The sequence below is a fragment of the Liolophura sinensis genome, chromosome 1 (genome assembly GCF_032854445.1).
Source record: "Liolophura sinensis isolate JHLJ2023 chromosome 1, CUHK_Ljap_v2, whole genome shotgun sequence".
In the NCBI taxonomy this organism is placed as follows: Eukaryota; Metazoa; Mollusca; class Polyplacophora; order Chitonida; family Chitonidae; genus Liolophura; species Liolophura sinensis.
Window position 1 is genome coordinate 24570653 of NC_088295.1, and position 17162 is coordinate 24587814.

The window sequence follows — 17162 nt, forward strand, 5'->3', positions numbered from 1 at the left end:
GTGCCTACTTGTTCAGTACCTAAAATTTCATTGTAATTCCTTTGAACACGAGAAACCAGAGTGAAATGTGACGTAAGTGTAGCTCACTGAGCAAGGTGCACAACCAACAAGCCAGGCACATAAGGTGCAGGTTCAGCCGTAGCCCTTGACATGGAATTTTTCGACTCCTCTTTGCTGTTAATCATGGCCTAGATTTGTATATGTGCATTGGGTTTTACGTCTTACTGAACAGTTTGATGATGAAGAGTCATTATGTGTTTGAATATGTACCATGCCATGTGTTTTTGTGTAAGAGCAAGTCCATGCTGCCAAGGTGCTGCCACCACTGAAGCATCATGCCAAAGAAACCACATATGACACCCCACCCAGTCACATTATCCTGACACTGGGCAAATCAGTCCTTTCAGTGCTGAGCACCAAATGAGGTGGCAACAAGTAATATTTTTAATCATGAACTTGATGACAAAACTAATAGTTGTGATAATTGGGCCATTCGCGAAGTCTTATTCTAATTCAACCTTTTTGCATATTAAAAAGTATAATAATACCAAGTATAATATCAGTCTGCACAGAATAATGTCCTTAGAATATGCATGAATAATTAACTTGCAAAGATGCGAAAAGGTTGTATTACAGTATATTAATTGAAGGCCAGTTTGTTTTCCTCTAATGAGGAGTGCAAGTGCATGTATGCACCTCACATGTATGAACCTTCTAACCTTTCCTGTTTCCTTCTCTTTTAAAGTTCGCCAATGATGTACAAGTGAAAAATTTGAGTACATGGATGCTGTTACACAACAACCAATCTATCCAACAGGCAGTAAAACAGTTGCACAAAACAAACAGAATACCCTGTACAACTTAACTGATCTGTACAGAAAAAATAGGCTTTAGACTGGTTACATGTAACCATCTTCATCATGATGGAGAGGGACGCCCGACACCTGTATACAGCACCATTTTCACCACTGACCACTGCATCAATGTGGTTCAAATTGGTTAGGCTGTGGCTTTTAACCAAAAGGTTTCAATGATACACTTGAAGGGTAGTGTTCCCCTCAACTAACCATCTTCCTGTCAGCAAGGTTGACATTGCTTGCTTGATTAAATGAAATAACTGACCCACTGCAAACTTTTTCCATGCCTTTTGGTATATATGGTTTCACTAGGCTGTTAACCTATAAGCATGGTCTGAGTTTATTTATTTATATGATTTATATGCCATTCTCAAAAATATTTCACTTATACAATGGCGACCAGCATTATGGTGGAAGGAAACTGGGCAGAAACCGCTGACACTGATTGCTGGCAGACCTTCCTTCGAGGGGAAAGCCTGGATTTAAACTCACAGAGACTGCAATTGTTAGAGGCTACCGAGTCATTGCACCTTGCGGGCACGCTAACCACTCAGCCAAGGAGCCCCCTGCATGGGCTGTGTGTCAGGTTGACGTCAACAAATAGTTCCCCCCTCCTCCCACTCTCACTATTCATCCTGTTTAAATTACTTAATATAACAACAGGTCCTATGTTTCTACACAGCAGTAGATATTCATATCTGGCTTGTAGTCTAAAAAACATTATTTGCTTTGTCTCACTTTGGTTTTGATTAAAATCACTCGCCTTATGACATACAGTTGGAGAGAGGTCAGGAAGGACTAAATTCAATAATGCAATCACCTCCTTGAAAGACAACCTACACAGAACCTATAAAGTACAAGTGCAATAATCCTGGATTGTTTTCAAATGTGTTTATTACTAGAATCATCCAGTCAATTCCAAATTGTGTGCAGGTTTTGCTAGTGACAACCATTTTCCTGAATATATACAAGATCACCGTGTAACACTGACATAGATGTGTTGCTCACAAGTACCTAAATTTTCAAAACACTATACACTTCCAAAAGCAAACCATGAGCTATTCAATATTACACTTTATCGGCAAAATTGATGAAATTCTAAAGACAATATAATTACATAAGGAGATCTTTCTTGTTAGCAGGCTGGAATTCTGGGGTGTGTGGCCAGTGAGTTGGCTTGTTGGGGTCAAGGTCATTCTCAGGGAAGTAATAACTGTACATCTCCAAGGTCATATGCTCAGGCGGAGGCAATGAGTCCAGTTTGGATAGCTGTAAGCATAAACACGTAATAAAAGACTTAAATGGACAACAGTAAACGTAAACATAATAGATAACACTGACAATGCCCACAATTCTCTTCCACATTTATACTGATCAGAAAATATATATATATATATATATACATATATATAAAAAACACGTGTATCTCATTTCTAACTGCAATTTTGCAGATACCAAATAATATTAATCATCATTTCTTGCACTCTATAGCATTATTTTAAAACATTACCAACATTCTTTGCAATGACAATCCGGAATTATCACTCAGCCATGATCGTTCCTTGATACCACTCACCACTTGTTTAGCCTGAGATATTTCTTCTTGCAGCTCTTTCACAAGGCTCTTGCTAGTTGCCTCCTGGAAGCATACAAAATATATGAACAATGCTTTAACATTTAATTCCTGTGCGTTCTCACTTGAATTTCCAGGGTTTGAATGAAAGGGAGCATGCATTCATATACATTTGATACATATTTTCGAAAAAGTATAAATTGTTAAAATGAGCAATATGTATACTGTAATTCTTTTTTCTAGGATAGACATAAGTAGTGGTGCATGGAAAATACTACATTTCTCTCTTAGTTTCTTGGAAAAGTTAAGATTAGCATCTGTTTTGCTTTTGATTAGACAGACTAACCATATGAGGAAAGAGAAGTTGTGTGTTCCTGTTACAGGTGAACTGCTAAAATGAGCAGACCAGACGTCTCAAAATTTAGAACAATTATAGTATACAGTATTTTTTTTTGAGATTCAGAAAATACTAAATAAATAATGAGGCAAACAGAATTAAAGCCAGACTCAGTAGGAGTCTGTAAAACATGTAAATGAACATTTTGATAAGGCAATGATCATCTCTGCAAAGCTCCATGAATTTCTTTTTAGTACGTTTAATATAGCAAACATCAACCTAGACAGTCATGTCAATATTCCTTTGCTGTGGAATAAAACCATTTCATTTGCCACTGCAACGGTTTAAAATTTTACCTCTAGATTATACCATGGCCGCCAGCATTAACTTATTTTGGGAGGAAACTTAACTTGAAGATGGGTTTATAAAAAATGCATTTTCAAAAGCACATTAAGGCCTAAAAAAAACCCCTTAAGTGGTACTATAAGATGGATGGGTCCATCAGAATGAAGCAAGGTGTGACTTGAAAAATGCTGAACTTTAGGGGAAATACAGCACACTCCACAGTGACTCAATGATTCCACCCAAACATCCCTGTCCTGCAACCCTTACCCAACAGGTTTAATTTGATTGGTGTTTCACGCCGTACTCAAGAATATTTAACTTCGGCCAGCATTATGGAGGAGACCCACGACCATCTGCAGGTTGCTGGCAGATCCAGCTACAAACAGCCGGAGAGGAAACCAGCATGAGCTGGACTTGATCTCACAGTCGCTGCATTGGTGGGAGGCCCCCTGGGTCATTGGGCCATGCTGGCGGGCTAACCCCCTTGGCCACGGAGGCCCACTCAGGGTCTTTGACAACCTATTGTGACGAAATTACAACAGGACAGATATGGATAAAAGGATAAAACTGGATTGATTCATTGAATTGGGTTGGCCGGATTTCAAATTCTGGTTAAATTTATGCCTTACCCCGTTAACAGAATTCTTGATGGAGGCAGCTGTGAGAGTTTGCAATAGGCCAATTGACTGTACTCAAATGTTGGAAAGGTCTATATGGATGGTTGTGGCAATATTCTGAAAAGCCTAGATAACACTAATGTTATGCTTTGCACAATACCTACAGCAGCAGACTTCTCTGAATCCACCTTTGCTGCCAAGTTAGATTTATCCTTGGGGTATGGGATATTCAATCCTTGATACTAAAAAACACAAAGAAAGCAAAACAAATATTACATTACAAATTTCATATTTATACTTACAAATGAAAGTTTAAAACATAAAATCATGGAGATAACTTTGCGCAAAAGATTTATTTTAGTATTAGTAGTTCACTGGTGGTTAATACTTACTGACTTTTCGAATTGCTCTGCAAGAGCAGGAGAAGCCAAAGCTCTTTTGTAGAAAGCAAAGTCTATAGCAGGCAGTTTTTCTGGATACTGATGTACCCTAAAAGTAAAGCAGACATCCTTAAAACAGTTAAGGTGAGATTTCTTCTGGAATGTTTTAATGGCAGTAACCTAAGATTAATTCTGGAAGTGTTGTCACCTGGTTTGAGCCTCACAGTAAAGACTATGCCAAAACCAATAATAGAACAAAAACCAGCCACAATCTTGTTTAAAAAATTGACGAATAGGCTCGAAACCACAACTTGTCAAGGTGAAGACATGTACCAAGTTTAAATTTGACGTAATGAACAATTTTGAGAGAGCGACGAATGGGCAAGACATGTAAACATATTGCTTCTTCCAGAACCAGTCATCAAAATATTTTAAGCATGTCCTCACTTTTATAGCTTCATGTACCAGGACAGTTCCAATGACTAAAGATGATTAAAACAGAGGTAAAAGGGTAAAACCAGACTTCATCAATGATAATGCATTGTCTTGTTTGAAGAAACAAATGTGAGGTGTGACACACCATCCCTATGCATCTACAGTATGTATTAACCGAAATTTACAACTGCACATGCAGGATAACTAGAGTCATAACCCTATAATGTGTGGTATACACTGAATCGTCCAACTCATGCTAAAAAAAATGATTTACTTTACAATTTTTTCAGCCATATGACGACAAGCAGTCATTAGGTGTGTGCATACGCTGTGTCTTCTTGTGGCAGGGTAAGTCAATGCTGCTAAAGTGTTGCCACTACTGAAGCATCATGCTGAAGACACCAGACATATTATTCTGAATCTGAGCCAACCAGTCACGTTTCTTTGCTCTAACTTCTCAGTGCTAAGTGCCATGCAAGGCAGAAACATCTTAAGTACCATTTTAAGTAGTTGGTATGACCTGGGTTTGATCCCTGAGCTCCTGAACTTGAGGGGGACTCTCTAACCATTAGGCCACCAAAGCATTCACTCATCAAATATGTCAAGGCTGTCAGCTTTGAGTATCACCTATGACATGATCGATATTGTGCTTGTGATACATCAACATACGAAAAGATAAGGGACGCAAGTGTCTGCACACGTCACCATGTGGAGATGTATTTAATGGGAAATTTTTGTCTCAAATACCATTGCAACTCCATCAGTTTTTTAAAAGGACAACACTCTGACGTTAGTTTGGGACCATTCTTGGCCAAACTAAATTTTACCAAGCCTAATGTCAAGCAATCTCGGACTATATGTTGCAATGTTGCTGTTTCATTAGCGGAATAGCCATAGACAGCAGTAGCAGCCTTGAAATTTAAAGGCCACTGTCTGCGACTTGGCTGTTAATTTGATCACACCTGCTAAGCGAATTGGTTGAAACTGAACGGGATTAGTGTGCTATACCCAGAAAGTGTGTTCTCAAATAGAGGCAAGTCACAGAAGTATTTCAAGTATTTAAGTATTTTCTATTTTCAGATGTTGTGAATTTTAAAGCTGAGGTTGCTGTGATGTGGAACAATGACATCACATCGTTGATAAACCAGCTTTGCACAATGACCATCTAAAAAAGGAAACATTGCCAAACAAAAGAATCAACCTGTCTTTACAACTGTCCCAAGTGTTAACATTCAAATTAACATTCGGGAATTTTAAAGTTGAGGTTGACGTCACGTGCTATAGTGACGTCAATTCTTTGAAAAATCAGCTTTTAGCAATGAGCATCTGGAAATGGGCTCATTCACAAACAAAAGGATCAACCTAGTCTCTACAGCTGCCTAGCATTCAATTACATTTTTCAATACGGAATGACTTTCCTTCGTTTAACGCATGTTTTTAACATTTTTTACATCCACAAACAAACTTTACTTTCAATCAGTTTAAACTCTAAATATCGTACCGATTTACAAAGCCTTCTGACCGTGCTTTAAATGCACGGAAATATTCTTTTTGTGCTGGAGGCACCCTTTCGGCAAACGCCGTCCAGTCGACCGCCGACTTCGCCAACCTTCGTGCTGCCATGACTTCTCTCAAGGTTGCAAAATGGCTAACTCAGTAGATCTCGCAAAGTCACGCAGGCTGAGGCAACGAGAGTTATTACCGGAAGTCCATTGGCAGGTTCGCTGGGCAAAGTGAACAACGTTTCTGGACATTCTGCTCTCGGTACCATGAGATTTCTTTGACATTTCCGCGATCTTTGTTGCAATTCCCTTGTAAGGGACAAGCATGGCGACTGAGAAAATGGATGTTAACCATTCCAGTTGTCCAGATGGAGATGGGAAAGCCAAGAACAGCCAGTGGGTGAAATTAAATGTTGGCGGGACCCTTTTTATGACGACGAGGACGACGTTATGTCGAGATCCCAAGTCATTTCTCTACCGCTTGTGTCAGGAGGATCCAGATTTACACTCTGATAAGGTGACCAACCAGATGAAGCTAATTGGTGATAATGCATGGCGTGCCCTTCCTATGGTCACAAGTTCTCGAGTTGTCACTGTCACTAGTATCAGGCATGTCTAAGGATAGGCCTGCACAATAATGTTAACTACATGTAACATTGTACTTATACCGTGAACTATACTGTTTCTGCTGGGGAAATGGAAATCGTCAAAGACAAATGTTTCACGAAAGTTAGTAAAGTCTTTCAGGATTAGATATAGGCATAGAGTTCAAGGTATATAATGATATTGTGGGCCTACACCAAGCCCTCCTTGGTGGCATGATCTGTTTATAAGCTGAGTCTGCATTTCAGGAATTTAAGTTCACGCAGATATGGACAAAACAGGATGGAGGCTCTTGCAAACTAATGCAGCTAAAAAGCGAGATTTGACGGTATTTGCCAGACTGAACACACATCTTGCACACATGTCTGTTGGCGCAGCTAGCAGCTGTCGTAAAAACACTCCTTTTAGCCACATTAGTTTGTGAGAGCCCTGACCTTACCTCGTCTCAATCTGTGTGTCACTTGAGAGTTTGGCTTTTTTATCAGTATTTTGGTTTGTATGGCAACAGTTCAACAGTGAAAGTTACACTGCTTGAGGTAAAACTTTCATATTGGCATGCAGGTTTATGTTGAGTTGATCTAGGTTGGTATGTAAGCTGGGGCTATTTAAATCAAGTTTCTGGTTTCCGTGTTAAATAATTATTGGTTTATTGACCTGTTTGCAAATGAAGTTAAAGGTCTGAAGCACCAATTTGTCTTAAGTTTAACTCACCTCTATGGCCTGTCAAATTAGAGGACTGTCATAGATGTGATCTTCGGATATATTTGACGAGAGTCAAAGCTGTATGTGTATGTGTCTCTGTGGTGTTACAGGATGAGAATGGTGCTTATCTTATAGACAGAGATCCCACTTACTTTGGACCAGTGCTAAATTATCTACGTCATGGTAAACTGGTCATCAACAAAGACTTGGCAGAGGAAGGTAAGTGAAGGAGCCAAACATCGATTTTCAGTTATTGTCATACTAAACAAGTAGATGCAGTTATTTATTTATTTATTTGATTGGTGTTTTATGACTTACTCAAGAATAATTCAATTATACGGCGGCGGCCACCATTATGGTGGGTGGAAACCGAGCAGAGCCCAGGGGAAACCCACAACCATCCGCACGTTGCTGCAGATCTTTGCACGTACGAACTAGAAACTGTTAAAATTATCTCCACATACAGTACAGCCCAGATATAACCTTACCAAAAAAAAAAGCGCAAGTGAAACACATGTTTTGTTGTTTTCATGTTCCCAGATCATCACTATTTTCACTATTGATTACTCAGTGCCATCTTCCAAAAATTCCGGATGAGCTCTGTGGCGTGTCAGCAGTGCAGGCTCTGGACCTCTTGCTCAACCCACCTAATCCAGTGACAGTTTACAGCAACTCCTTACGCATTTCTTGCGTGTAATTGCATTGGTTTATTTATTATTATTGACCAATGTTTATATTATTGGTACTAAGTTTCAGAATGCCTTCAACTTTCACAGTTGGGTATCATTTCCGCATGTGGCACGACATTAAACCTCAAGCACTCACTCGCTCACTCTCCGCATGTGTCCTGAAGCTTAATCCCAGTTTTTGTTCATTGATGGAAGAAATTGAAAGAGCCAGGTATAGTTTTTAGTAACTTCAGAATACAGACCTCCACTCTGGCCTACCTGCACTCGCCAGCAACACAAAGTTGCAATGTCAAACACTGGTCCTGTGAACCGATTTTACCGTGAATTGAGCATTGATTGCTGTTATCCTTGACAAGGGTACAGGACGTGCACAAGACAAGGACCTTCACTTATATTATTATACAGTCGTTGATCAACGCTTTTATTAACTGGTGAATCTCACACTGCATAGTTCAGACATTCAAACAACAAGGCGCTGAGAAAACACAGTTTATTGATGGCAGTCCCAAAGTAATCTCTGTTCAACATGTCTTGATGGCAGAACAGTTGGAAAAATGGCCGTGACTTTGTTTCATGTTATGGAAGTAGGATGTCAAGTTATTTTCTGGGCTGTACTGTGCGTGCACCTGTCATCTTTTACATCAAGGATGAAATTTGCCCTGCCCTTGAAAAACTGCCCTGGATATACCTTTTACTGTGATTCCAAGTATTCTGTATTCACAGTGTTGAACCTTTTACTTTTTATTTTTAGGTATCTTAGAAGAAGCAGAATTCTATAATATTACAGATTTAATAAAACTAGCCAAGGAGAAAATTCAGGAAAGGGTAGCTAAACAAAACCAGGTATGTATTCAGTAAAGAATATGGCATTCCTTTGAACTTTATCAAGATAAGTGTACATGTACTTGTAACCACGTATGCTATTATGCTAGTATTTAATTGATTCTTCTCAAACGGTGGACCTCATTGCCATATGACTGAAAAGTAGTTAAGTACAACATAAGACCCCATCCATACATACATGCATACATACATACATACATACATACATACATACACATACATGTTTATTGCATTTAAAGCTGATGACAGCTTCGGTGGCCTAATGGTTAGAGCTTCCGCCTCAAAGTCAGGAGACACGGAGTCAAACCTGGGTCAGGTCATACAAGAGAGTTTTAAAATGGTATTTCTTGCTGCCTCACTTGTCGCTCAGCACTGAGAGATTAGAGCAGGGAAAGAGGTCTTGCTGGCCCGGAGTCAGTATGTGACTGACTGAGGTGCCCATAATGTTTAGCCACGAATTGTTAAACTGGGAGCGCTAAAAAAATTTTAGGGAGTGCATGGTCTTCAACCGAGCTTAGTGGTGGGAGTTCACCGAGCGGAGTGCAGGGAGCTCACAGGTTGGGATCAAGGGGCTGCTTAGGTCCCTGGAAGCTCTTGGTTTCTAGATTGTGTCAGTTGCCTTCGGGGTGAATATTTTTATTTTATTTCATGGTCTCGTTAAAATCTAGCCTATCACCCTTGACATATTTATACATGCATATTAACTCTTGATACAGTATTCAGAGAAAATTAATGCGGTAAGCCACACCCAAAGTTTAACTGGGCTCCAAAACCCTTGAAAATCAAGAGACCAGCAGCTTGGAAATCAACTTTACAAGCAAACTTTTATTCTAAAGTCATCCCGATTCATGCCGCTTCCAGTGTTTCATCGCTGTTTACGACTATTAGCCACCAAAACATTTTTACAAAAATGTCTTCACCCCCCTTTTCAAAGCTCTGTGTTGCAATCTTCCCATTTGTTTTGGATATGTTTGGGTTTTAATTGTCCTCTGTAGCCAGTCAGAACCGTTACCACTGCAGTAGATTTCAAACGGCCGTTACATTGTTGAACACAGGTGACATTTCTGGCAATTTGTTGCAAGTTCACTCATTGGCCCATAGCAGAGACATGGCTAATTGGATGGCATGTATCATAGCAACATTCTCTGGAAGCCAGTGCATGTTGGTATCTACTTTTCTTTCACTTTTACTGGCATGCTGAAGATTGATCAAACTTAAGACGAATGAATTCCCACTTTGTTTACCCATCACACCCTTATTTTTTCTCACTGCTGTTAAAATTTAGCTGGCCTGCCGGACTTTCTTATACAACTCCAGCCAGCCAATCAGAGTTTTTACTATTCACCGGCCATCCAGCCAGCTATTTCGACTAGTCAAGTTACATTCGATTAGATAACAGCTCTTTTACTAGTGGACAAGTTAAGTTCCAACCAATCAAAGACTGTATAATATGGGATCAACCAAGTCCCCCGTGGAGCTGGTTCCTGCACCGTTGTTGTTGGTGACACTGATGTCAATCTTCTGTAAATTCCATGCTTGCCTACTTACTGCAAATTAAACTCTCTATTTGCCAACACAGTGAAGTAAAAGATGCACGGCTTGTTACAGGAATAGCTGAGCTGTGTATGAAATATTTAACCGTGTTTTCTCAGATCTGATCATGCAAATCACTGCTGCACAGTTCGCTAGCTAAATACTTTACCATCTGTGGTGTTTTTGGTGTGACACTTCAGTGGCGTTTAGCATGGACTCGCCCTGCCACAAGAAGACAATACCTGTATACACTGGGTGCCACATTGTCGGTATAATGTGACTGGGTGCATGGCACTTCAGTGGCGTCAGCATAGAATCTAATTTGCCACAAGCAGACACAGTATATGAACACACACCTAATGACTCATCATCGTCATATGACTGTAATATTGTAAAATAGAGCGTAAAACCCTAAGCATTCATACATACATGTACATGTATATTATGATCATAATTGTGTGTTTTCTGTTCCAGTCACATATGAAGAATGTTTACCGAGTTCTACAGTGCTCAGAAGAAGAGCTTACACAGATGGTTTCAACTATGTCAGATGGTTGGAAGTTCGAACAGGTATGTTTTTCGATTAACTTTATGTTTGATTTATGCTTTCAAATGTAGCCAATGTTTGTTTGAAAATTTAATACACACCAAAAGTAAAGCTTCCTTATTTCAGTTTGTGACTCAACAGCTGGCAAGGTTGTTGTCATAGTAAAGATGTTTAAAGCCATTATGCGAAAATTGTGATAATACTAACAGGAAAAATTCTCATAGATGGAATCGATGTCACAAAACATTAGCTGTGTTTTATAGGAGAAACATTCTCATTACACATCATGGTTCTGCCAGATATACTTTGGAAGAGTAATTAACTGTCATGGTAATCAGGTATAAAGTCCTCAAGAGTCCATCATTCTGCAATATCAGTTTTCTCTGGCATACGTGGAACGCAGTTTGGAAGTATTTATACTCACATTGTGTAGACAGTTTGCGTCGCCCACACTTGGCATTAATAGTGCTGCCATAGACCTTTGTACAAACAAGGTTATCTCCCTGTGGGAATGATGCACTTGCATAGCCAATACTGGGGATTCTGTACTCAGTTAGCACATGGAGTTTCACTGAGGACAATTATGCATCAGTATTAACAAGTTGAACATTGAGACTTGCTTTAGACAGTCATAAGTTGGTTTCATGGTAATGACCAAACCATTCCCTGATAGCGTTTTGTATATATGCCTCTACAAGGGTGATGCATAGTTCACCATTTAAAAAGTCACAATACATATGTTTCTGGAGCATTCTTGTAATGTATTATGGAAAAAGGCAATGGTGTATGTATATTTTTAACATGAGTGGGTTGAGACTCCAGCCTCACTTCTACCACTAAACCTGTGCTATTTCTGAAGGCAAAAGACACAATCCTAACAAACAAAGTGGAGTCATTCCAGCTTCTGGATGTCAATATCCAGCACTATAGGTGACGATTTTTGCTGTCAGATAATTAATGTAAAGAGGAAATCTTTCCTTCGTGGACGAATTTACTTCAGCATTAATTGGGATTCTAAAAATTTTCTCTTTTCAATGTTTTATTACTTTCTGTAATTTAGTGGCTTTGTAGATGATGAAAATGGATTGTGTGCTGCTGTTTGACATGCTTGAAGTAATGTTGACTGATTTATTATTTCAGCTGGTAAATATTGGGTCACAGTACAATTATGGCAGCGAGGACCATGCAGAGTTCCTCTGTGTAGTATCGAAGGAATGCCCTAACATTGTGAATGGGCCTGATAATGAACCGACTGACCGAGCTAAGGTGAGAATAACCGCTCTTATTGTTGCTATATGAATAAATACTCTCCATGTTATATCTGCAGCTAGTCCATCCTTAAATTCTGTTGGAATTCTGTTGAACAGTTTGTTCCGGTAACATGGTAAAGTAGGATAAAGTATGCACATGTAATAAAGTTCATTGGACCTAACTTAAACAGTCACTTTGTCTGATAAATTAGATGTAAACTTCAGATGTAAACATGTCAGAATGATAAATATATTTGAGACCTTACCTAGGTATTTTCCTTTTTCTCTCTCTTTTTTAGGTTTTGCAGCAGAAGGGGTCAAGAATGTGACGATTAAAGTGAGCTTGTTTAGTAGGACAGATGCTGGCAGAGAAATTTGTAATGAGATTTATAGCAAAGCTCAATCTGATCATTAACAGATCTTGTGTGGTCAGTCACTGTTATTCTGAAGAGTCTGGAGACTTGCTGAGATACGACAGGCTTTGTATGAAAAAGCAACATCTGTACACTTGATGAACTGTATATTGACTACATAGTTGGTAAAGCTGAGTGAGAGGTTAGATCACATGTACAAGTACTCTAGAATAACTTTGTAAATTATACTGATCGCAAGCTCGCCATTTTGTCCCTAGAACATCTTTTTTTTGGGCATATCTAATGTGAGCTATATTTAAATGCACATCACATATGGTCTGTTGTTGGTAAGGTTGAGCTGAGCCATTGAACCAGCTACACCTGAGTAATAGAACTTGAGGTGCAAGAGGAGGAGACAAGAAACCGTCTCTTCATTCTTAAGGAAGGGACATAGTGTGAGTTCTTGGAGGAGGACAACCAATAAGATGGAAGTATGTCAAATGACGTACAAATCTTGGCTGGAGCATGTGCATATCCCGTGGAATTGAGAAAGCTGTGTACACTGATATTATTATACTCTATTCAGAACAAGACTTAAAAATATCCAGATCTCTATTTGCAGATAACCTGTTCTGTTGTTTGTGGACATGTTAAGTGGATGTAACTACGCTATCTTGTCTACCGTATATGTCCATGTGTCAAGCTTTAGTCATGTGTCTGCCATGGTGTTTACCTGACATGTAAATGTTCCAGGTATGTTATGTACCAAACTCTCAGAGAGACTGTGGTGTTTCACTGTCAAATTCCAGCAGAGATTCCTTGTTGTCAGTGACCTGTTTGTTGATCCATGACATGTACACTTGTAGGGACACGTAGGAGTGTTTTGTCTGAAATGCACTCAAGCAGACACATTTTACAGCATTCGACTGACTGACTGACAATGTCCAAGGGCACAAAAAGTGGTGCTTACTTGAAGAGCTGGATTTGATTTAATATGAACAGCCATGGATCTCAGAGTGTCTTTCATTCCATTATTATAAGTTTCTTTGTATTCGTGTTGCATATTTTACACTAAAGGGTTCCAAAAAGATGACACACTGACCGTGATTTCCGGTCATTACGAAACTAACAACCATTAACACCATTAAGAGTTGGATGCATAATAAAAATTTATTAAGCTCTCTCATGCATTTCAACACCTTCAGTATGCTCATACACAAGGAACTCAAAATGTTCCTTGTCCTGAAACTAAGTCACTTGGATACAAAATGTACATGTACAGCATATGCATATGGAGTGTAGACCAAATGATGGAAAATGATCCTACATGTATAATCTTCTACATGCATTTCTGTGACAGAAATCCTTTGTGTAGCTTTGATAGACGTTAGCAGACAGTTTAGCATGTGATATTCTAGTAGGCATTAATGATTAAGTACATGTACACTCAGAAGTGATGATAGGTGATATAAATTTTCACAACATTAAAATAAGTTTCATAAAAGCTGCCTAATGATTGGGAATTTGACTTTAATTTATAAGTGAACTTTAAAGTTTCTAATTAAATTTTGTAGAGAAACTGATGAGTAACTGTTTAATAAGAATGCTAGTTACTGGTACCTGGCATCTGGATCAGTGTACATAGGTTCACAGCAATCACCTTCACATGTCAAGACTTAATACATTGTATAAAATTAAATACAGCATTTCTAAACTTGTCTTGCTTGCAAAGATGTTTTTCCCGAATATAGGTTTAAACAGTGTTAGTTATATCCAGTATTTTCTCTTTGATGTGTACATATTCTGGTTTGATACATGTTTCTTTATGTGTTGTGTTGTATTGTATGTATATATGAGCATTTTCATATGCTAGCAGATGATGTATACTTGTACATGTATGTATTCACTGTTATGGATTACATGGTAGGCAGATGTTCTAGTATATGTTATCCATCAAAAGTAAGACATTATCTGTTTCTGTACAGACTATAGTGATTTTCATACTTGATGTGATGTAAGTGAAGCAGCATCAGTTATATAGATGCACAGAGTGGATGATGTTCAAGACTAAATTGAGTGAAAAATGGACTGCTTTTCATGTGTGTGACATGCTACATAACTTCATAACACATGTTTGTCAATCAGAATGTCTCAATTCATTACCATCAATGTTTTCTTGAAAATGCCATTGTTTTGGTTTGAAACCCAAATGCTGAATATTTATATGTGAGAAAAAGGAACATGCATATATGTAACAAGTGTGTAAGGAAATGAATATACGTATCTACTTGGTTATGTTTTCATTTGTTACTTGGCTATATTGTATGCTACTTCCAAGGTTCATAACCCCGATACATCCCAAATAGGTTCAGTCAATGTTATTCTCCAAGTACATATCTTTTCCCTATATAGACTAGACCTATGTGTACACTAGTTGTGAAGGTAAAGTGATATTCTACTTGCGAAATTAATAGTTGTTCTTGATGAGTTGCAGATATTGTTTGTGCTATTTCACTAGTTCTGTATCAATATTGTATTTATTATGTTGGTATTATAGGGTGACTACTGCAGTACTGATTTGTTAAACTATGAAATCGTCTTGTGTTTCACTTGCAATATTTGTAGTTTAAACTGCTTATATCATGGATATGTAGTAGTAGGTTGTGTTGTCTCCGTCCTTCCAGTAATATGAGTAAGCTATAGACAGGCTGTACTGATGAAAAAATCTGAGTCAATGTACACGAGATGTACAGGTAGTAAGAAAATCCTGAATAACATGCACAAGTGTAGGACGTCAGAGATGTGGGTGTGCCTGTAAACCTTATTTTAGCCAGTGACATACATTAATTTTATGAAGCTTAAGCTGTTTATAGTTACATGCACGTAATTTTATTTTACATTGAAAACAACCGGGTTATCGGTACATGTATGGGCGCAGATTGAGTGACTTAACTGCATAATTAGATGACTTCACAGAGTTTTCACAATAGAATGAATTTTCAGAACATGTCTGGGAGCTCTGTTTTTGATAGTTACAGATACTGTAGGGTACATCTCTTCTTGTTCTGTTCGTAGATAATGCACATCTACAATGAAAAGAAAAAATACCCTTTGAGTTTAATGTAGATGTATGGTATATGTGTAGAATAGTAATACATGTATGTGTTATGTGTCCATTTGACTGTGGATAGTGAGTTGTTAAAATTTGGGGAATTTGTTAAAATTGAGGAAATTTAAATAAGCATGACTGTAGGGTCTAATGTTTCAAAACTTAGATATTTTTGATTTAGGCATAATACACCATGTGCAAAAAGCGTCGTTTTCTTGTTCATGTGCATAGCTGTCCTACTCAATTTACATATTTATTTGTTCTTTATCAAAGCTAGATGTAGTACTTGTCATTCCAAAAGAAGAAAAAAGTTGTTTTTTTTAAATAAGATTACGTATCTTTTATAGTCATCCCAATAAGTAAGTGTGTCTGTAAGCATTGTTTCCATGTTGATGTTTGTCATCCATTGAACATCTGTAAACCATAACTTTGCCTAACCATACAAGTCATTTTAAAAACATTTGTATTGACAATTATTTCAGGTGTATCGTTAGAGAATAGCTCAAATTACTGTCACCCAGAATATGCAAATATTGTTGGCACTGTCTGATGCTGCTGTGGATTTTCTTCATGGATCATACATGTTACATTGAGCCTATTTCAGGGTCTACATCTGTATCATGCTATCAGATTGTTGTGCCTGTCCTACTTAGCCTGTGCCTGTCCTACTTAGCATGTGCCTGTCCACATATTAGAATTAACTGGTACCAGTTACCAGGAACATCAACTTGCATTAAAGACAATCATTATCTTTTTGAGGTACACAAGCAAATCTTTTGCTTGTCGCAACAAACAATATTTTTAGCTGCATGTGTGGTCTTCCCAAGATACTGTAGGCCTAGAAGTAGTCCTAGTGATATTATTCATACAGTCCTTCTGCTCGCATGTGAATGGTCTGGTACATGTATTTGATAGTCACCTTTGAAATGGTACCATAGCTCTGTGTAGGTTTTGTCATAAATGGTCTGTACATGTATATGTTGTCATCTATATAGTATTCACTTTGTCATGGCATCTTCAACACACTACATACTCCATATCAGATCACCGTCTTGTATAAGAAGTATATCATTACCCATGTCATGCAATCAACCAAAAATCTATAGACTATATGTGTATATGGTACAATGTATTTGTATTGCCTGTGAAAAAATTCCTGATCCTTAATCTAATCTACATGAATTGGCATTCTTAAAGGTTTACTATTCTTTGTACTAGTACAGTCAGTTGTATGTATATCAATGAATACAATTTCAAAACTATCTGCCCACCTGTCTTTTTAGCTTATACCTCTTACAAGGTTCTTTGTTATATTAAATGTTACGATAAGTACTATGAGATTATTGTCTTTTGTTTCATTTTGTGTTTGTGTGCTTAATTGATAGGCCCCTATATGGTTGATTCTGCAAGCTGTAACATCATATGAACGGCATAATGTATATAGTGACGGACACACCAAGAATAACTTTTAGAATAGCAAGTATAGC

The 17162-nt window shown here is 38.1% G+C and overlaps 2 protein-coding genes across 2 annotated transcripts; one reads left to right on the forward strand and one right to left on the reverse strand.

Annotated features, from left to right (window-relative positions):
* Positions 1–1733: 1733 nt before the first annotated feature.
* Positions 1734–6187, reverse strand: LOC135482336 (ATP synthase subunit d, mitochondrial-like). Its single transcript, XM_064762265.1, has 5 exons — positions 6046–6187; positions 4122–4218; positions 3894–3971; positions 2434–2496; positions 1734–2126 (listed from the first exon to the last, which is right to left on the reverse strand). The coding sequence occupies exons 1-5, from the start codon at positions 6165–6167 to the stop codon at positions 1971–1973; spliced, it is 516 nt and encodes a 171-aa protein (XP_064618335.1). The 5' UTR covers positions 6168–6187; the 3' UTR covers positions 1734–1970.
* An 89-nt stretch (positions 6188–6276) lies between these two features.
* On the forward strand, positions 6277–17015 carry LOC135466440 (BTB/POZ domain-containing protein KCTD5-like). The gene is made up of 6 exons (XM_064743914.1): positions 6277–6563; positions 7462–7570; positions 8792–8883; positions 10891–10986; positions 12104–12229; positions 12513–17015. The coding sequence occupies exons 1-6, from the start codon at positions 6372–6374 to the stop codon at positions 12540–12542; spliced, it is 645 nt and encodes a 214-aa protein (XP_064599984.1). The 5' UTR covers positions 6277–6371; the 3' UTR covers positions 12543–17015.
* Positions 17016–17162: the final 147 nt, after the last annotated feature.

Excerpts from the sequence above, each read along its gene's own strand:
- LOC135482336 (XM_064762265.1), bottom strand. The coding sequence starts at position 6,167 with ATGGCAGCACGAAGGTTGGCGAAGTCGGCGGTCGACTGGACGGCGTTT. Across the intron at positions 3,972-4,121 it reads CAGAGCAATTCGAAAAGTCA|TATCAAGGATTGAATATCCC; the intron begins GTAAGTATTAAC and ends TGTGTTTTTTAG. Across the intron at positions 2,127-2,433 it reads TATCTCAGGCTAAACAAGTG|CTATCCAAACTGGACTCATT; the intron begins GTGAGTGGTATC and ends TTATGCTTACAG.
- LOC135466440 (XM_064743914.1), top strand. The coding sequence starts at position 6,372 with ATGGCGACTGAGAAAATGGATGTTAACCATTCCAGTTGTCCAGATGGA. Across the intron at positions 6,564-7,461 it reads CAGATTTACACTCTGATAAG|GATGAGAATGGTGCTTATCT; the intron begins GTGACCAACCAG and ends GTGGTGTTACAG. Across the intron at positions 10,987-12,103 it reads ATGGTTGGAAGTTCGAACAG|CTGGTAAATATTGGGTCACA; the intron begins GTATGTTTTTCG and ends TTATTATTTCAG.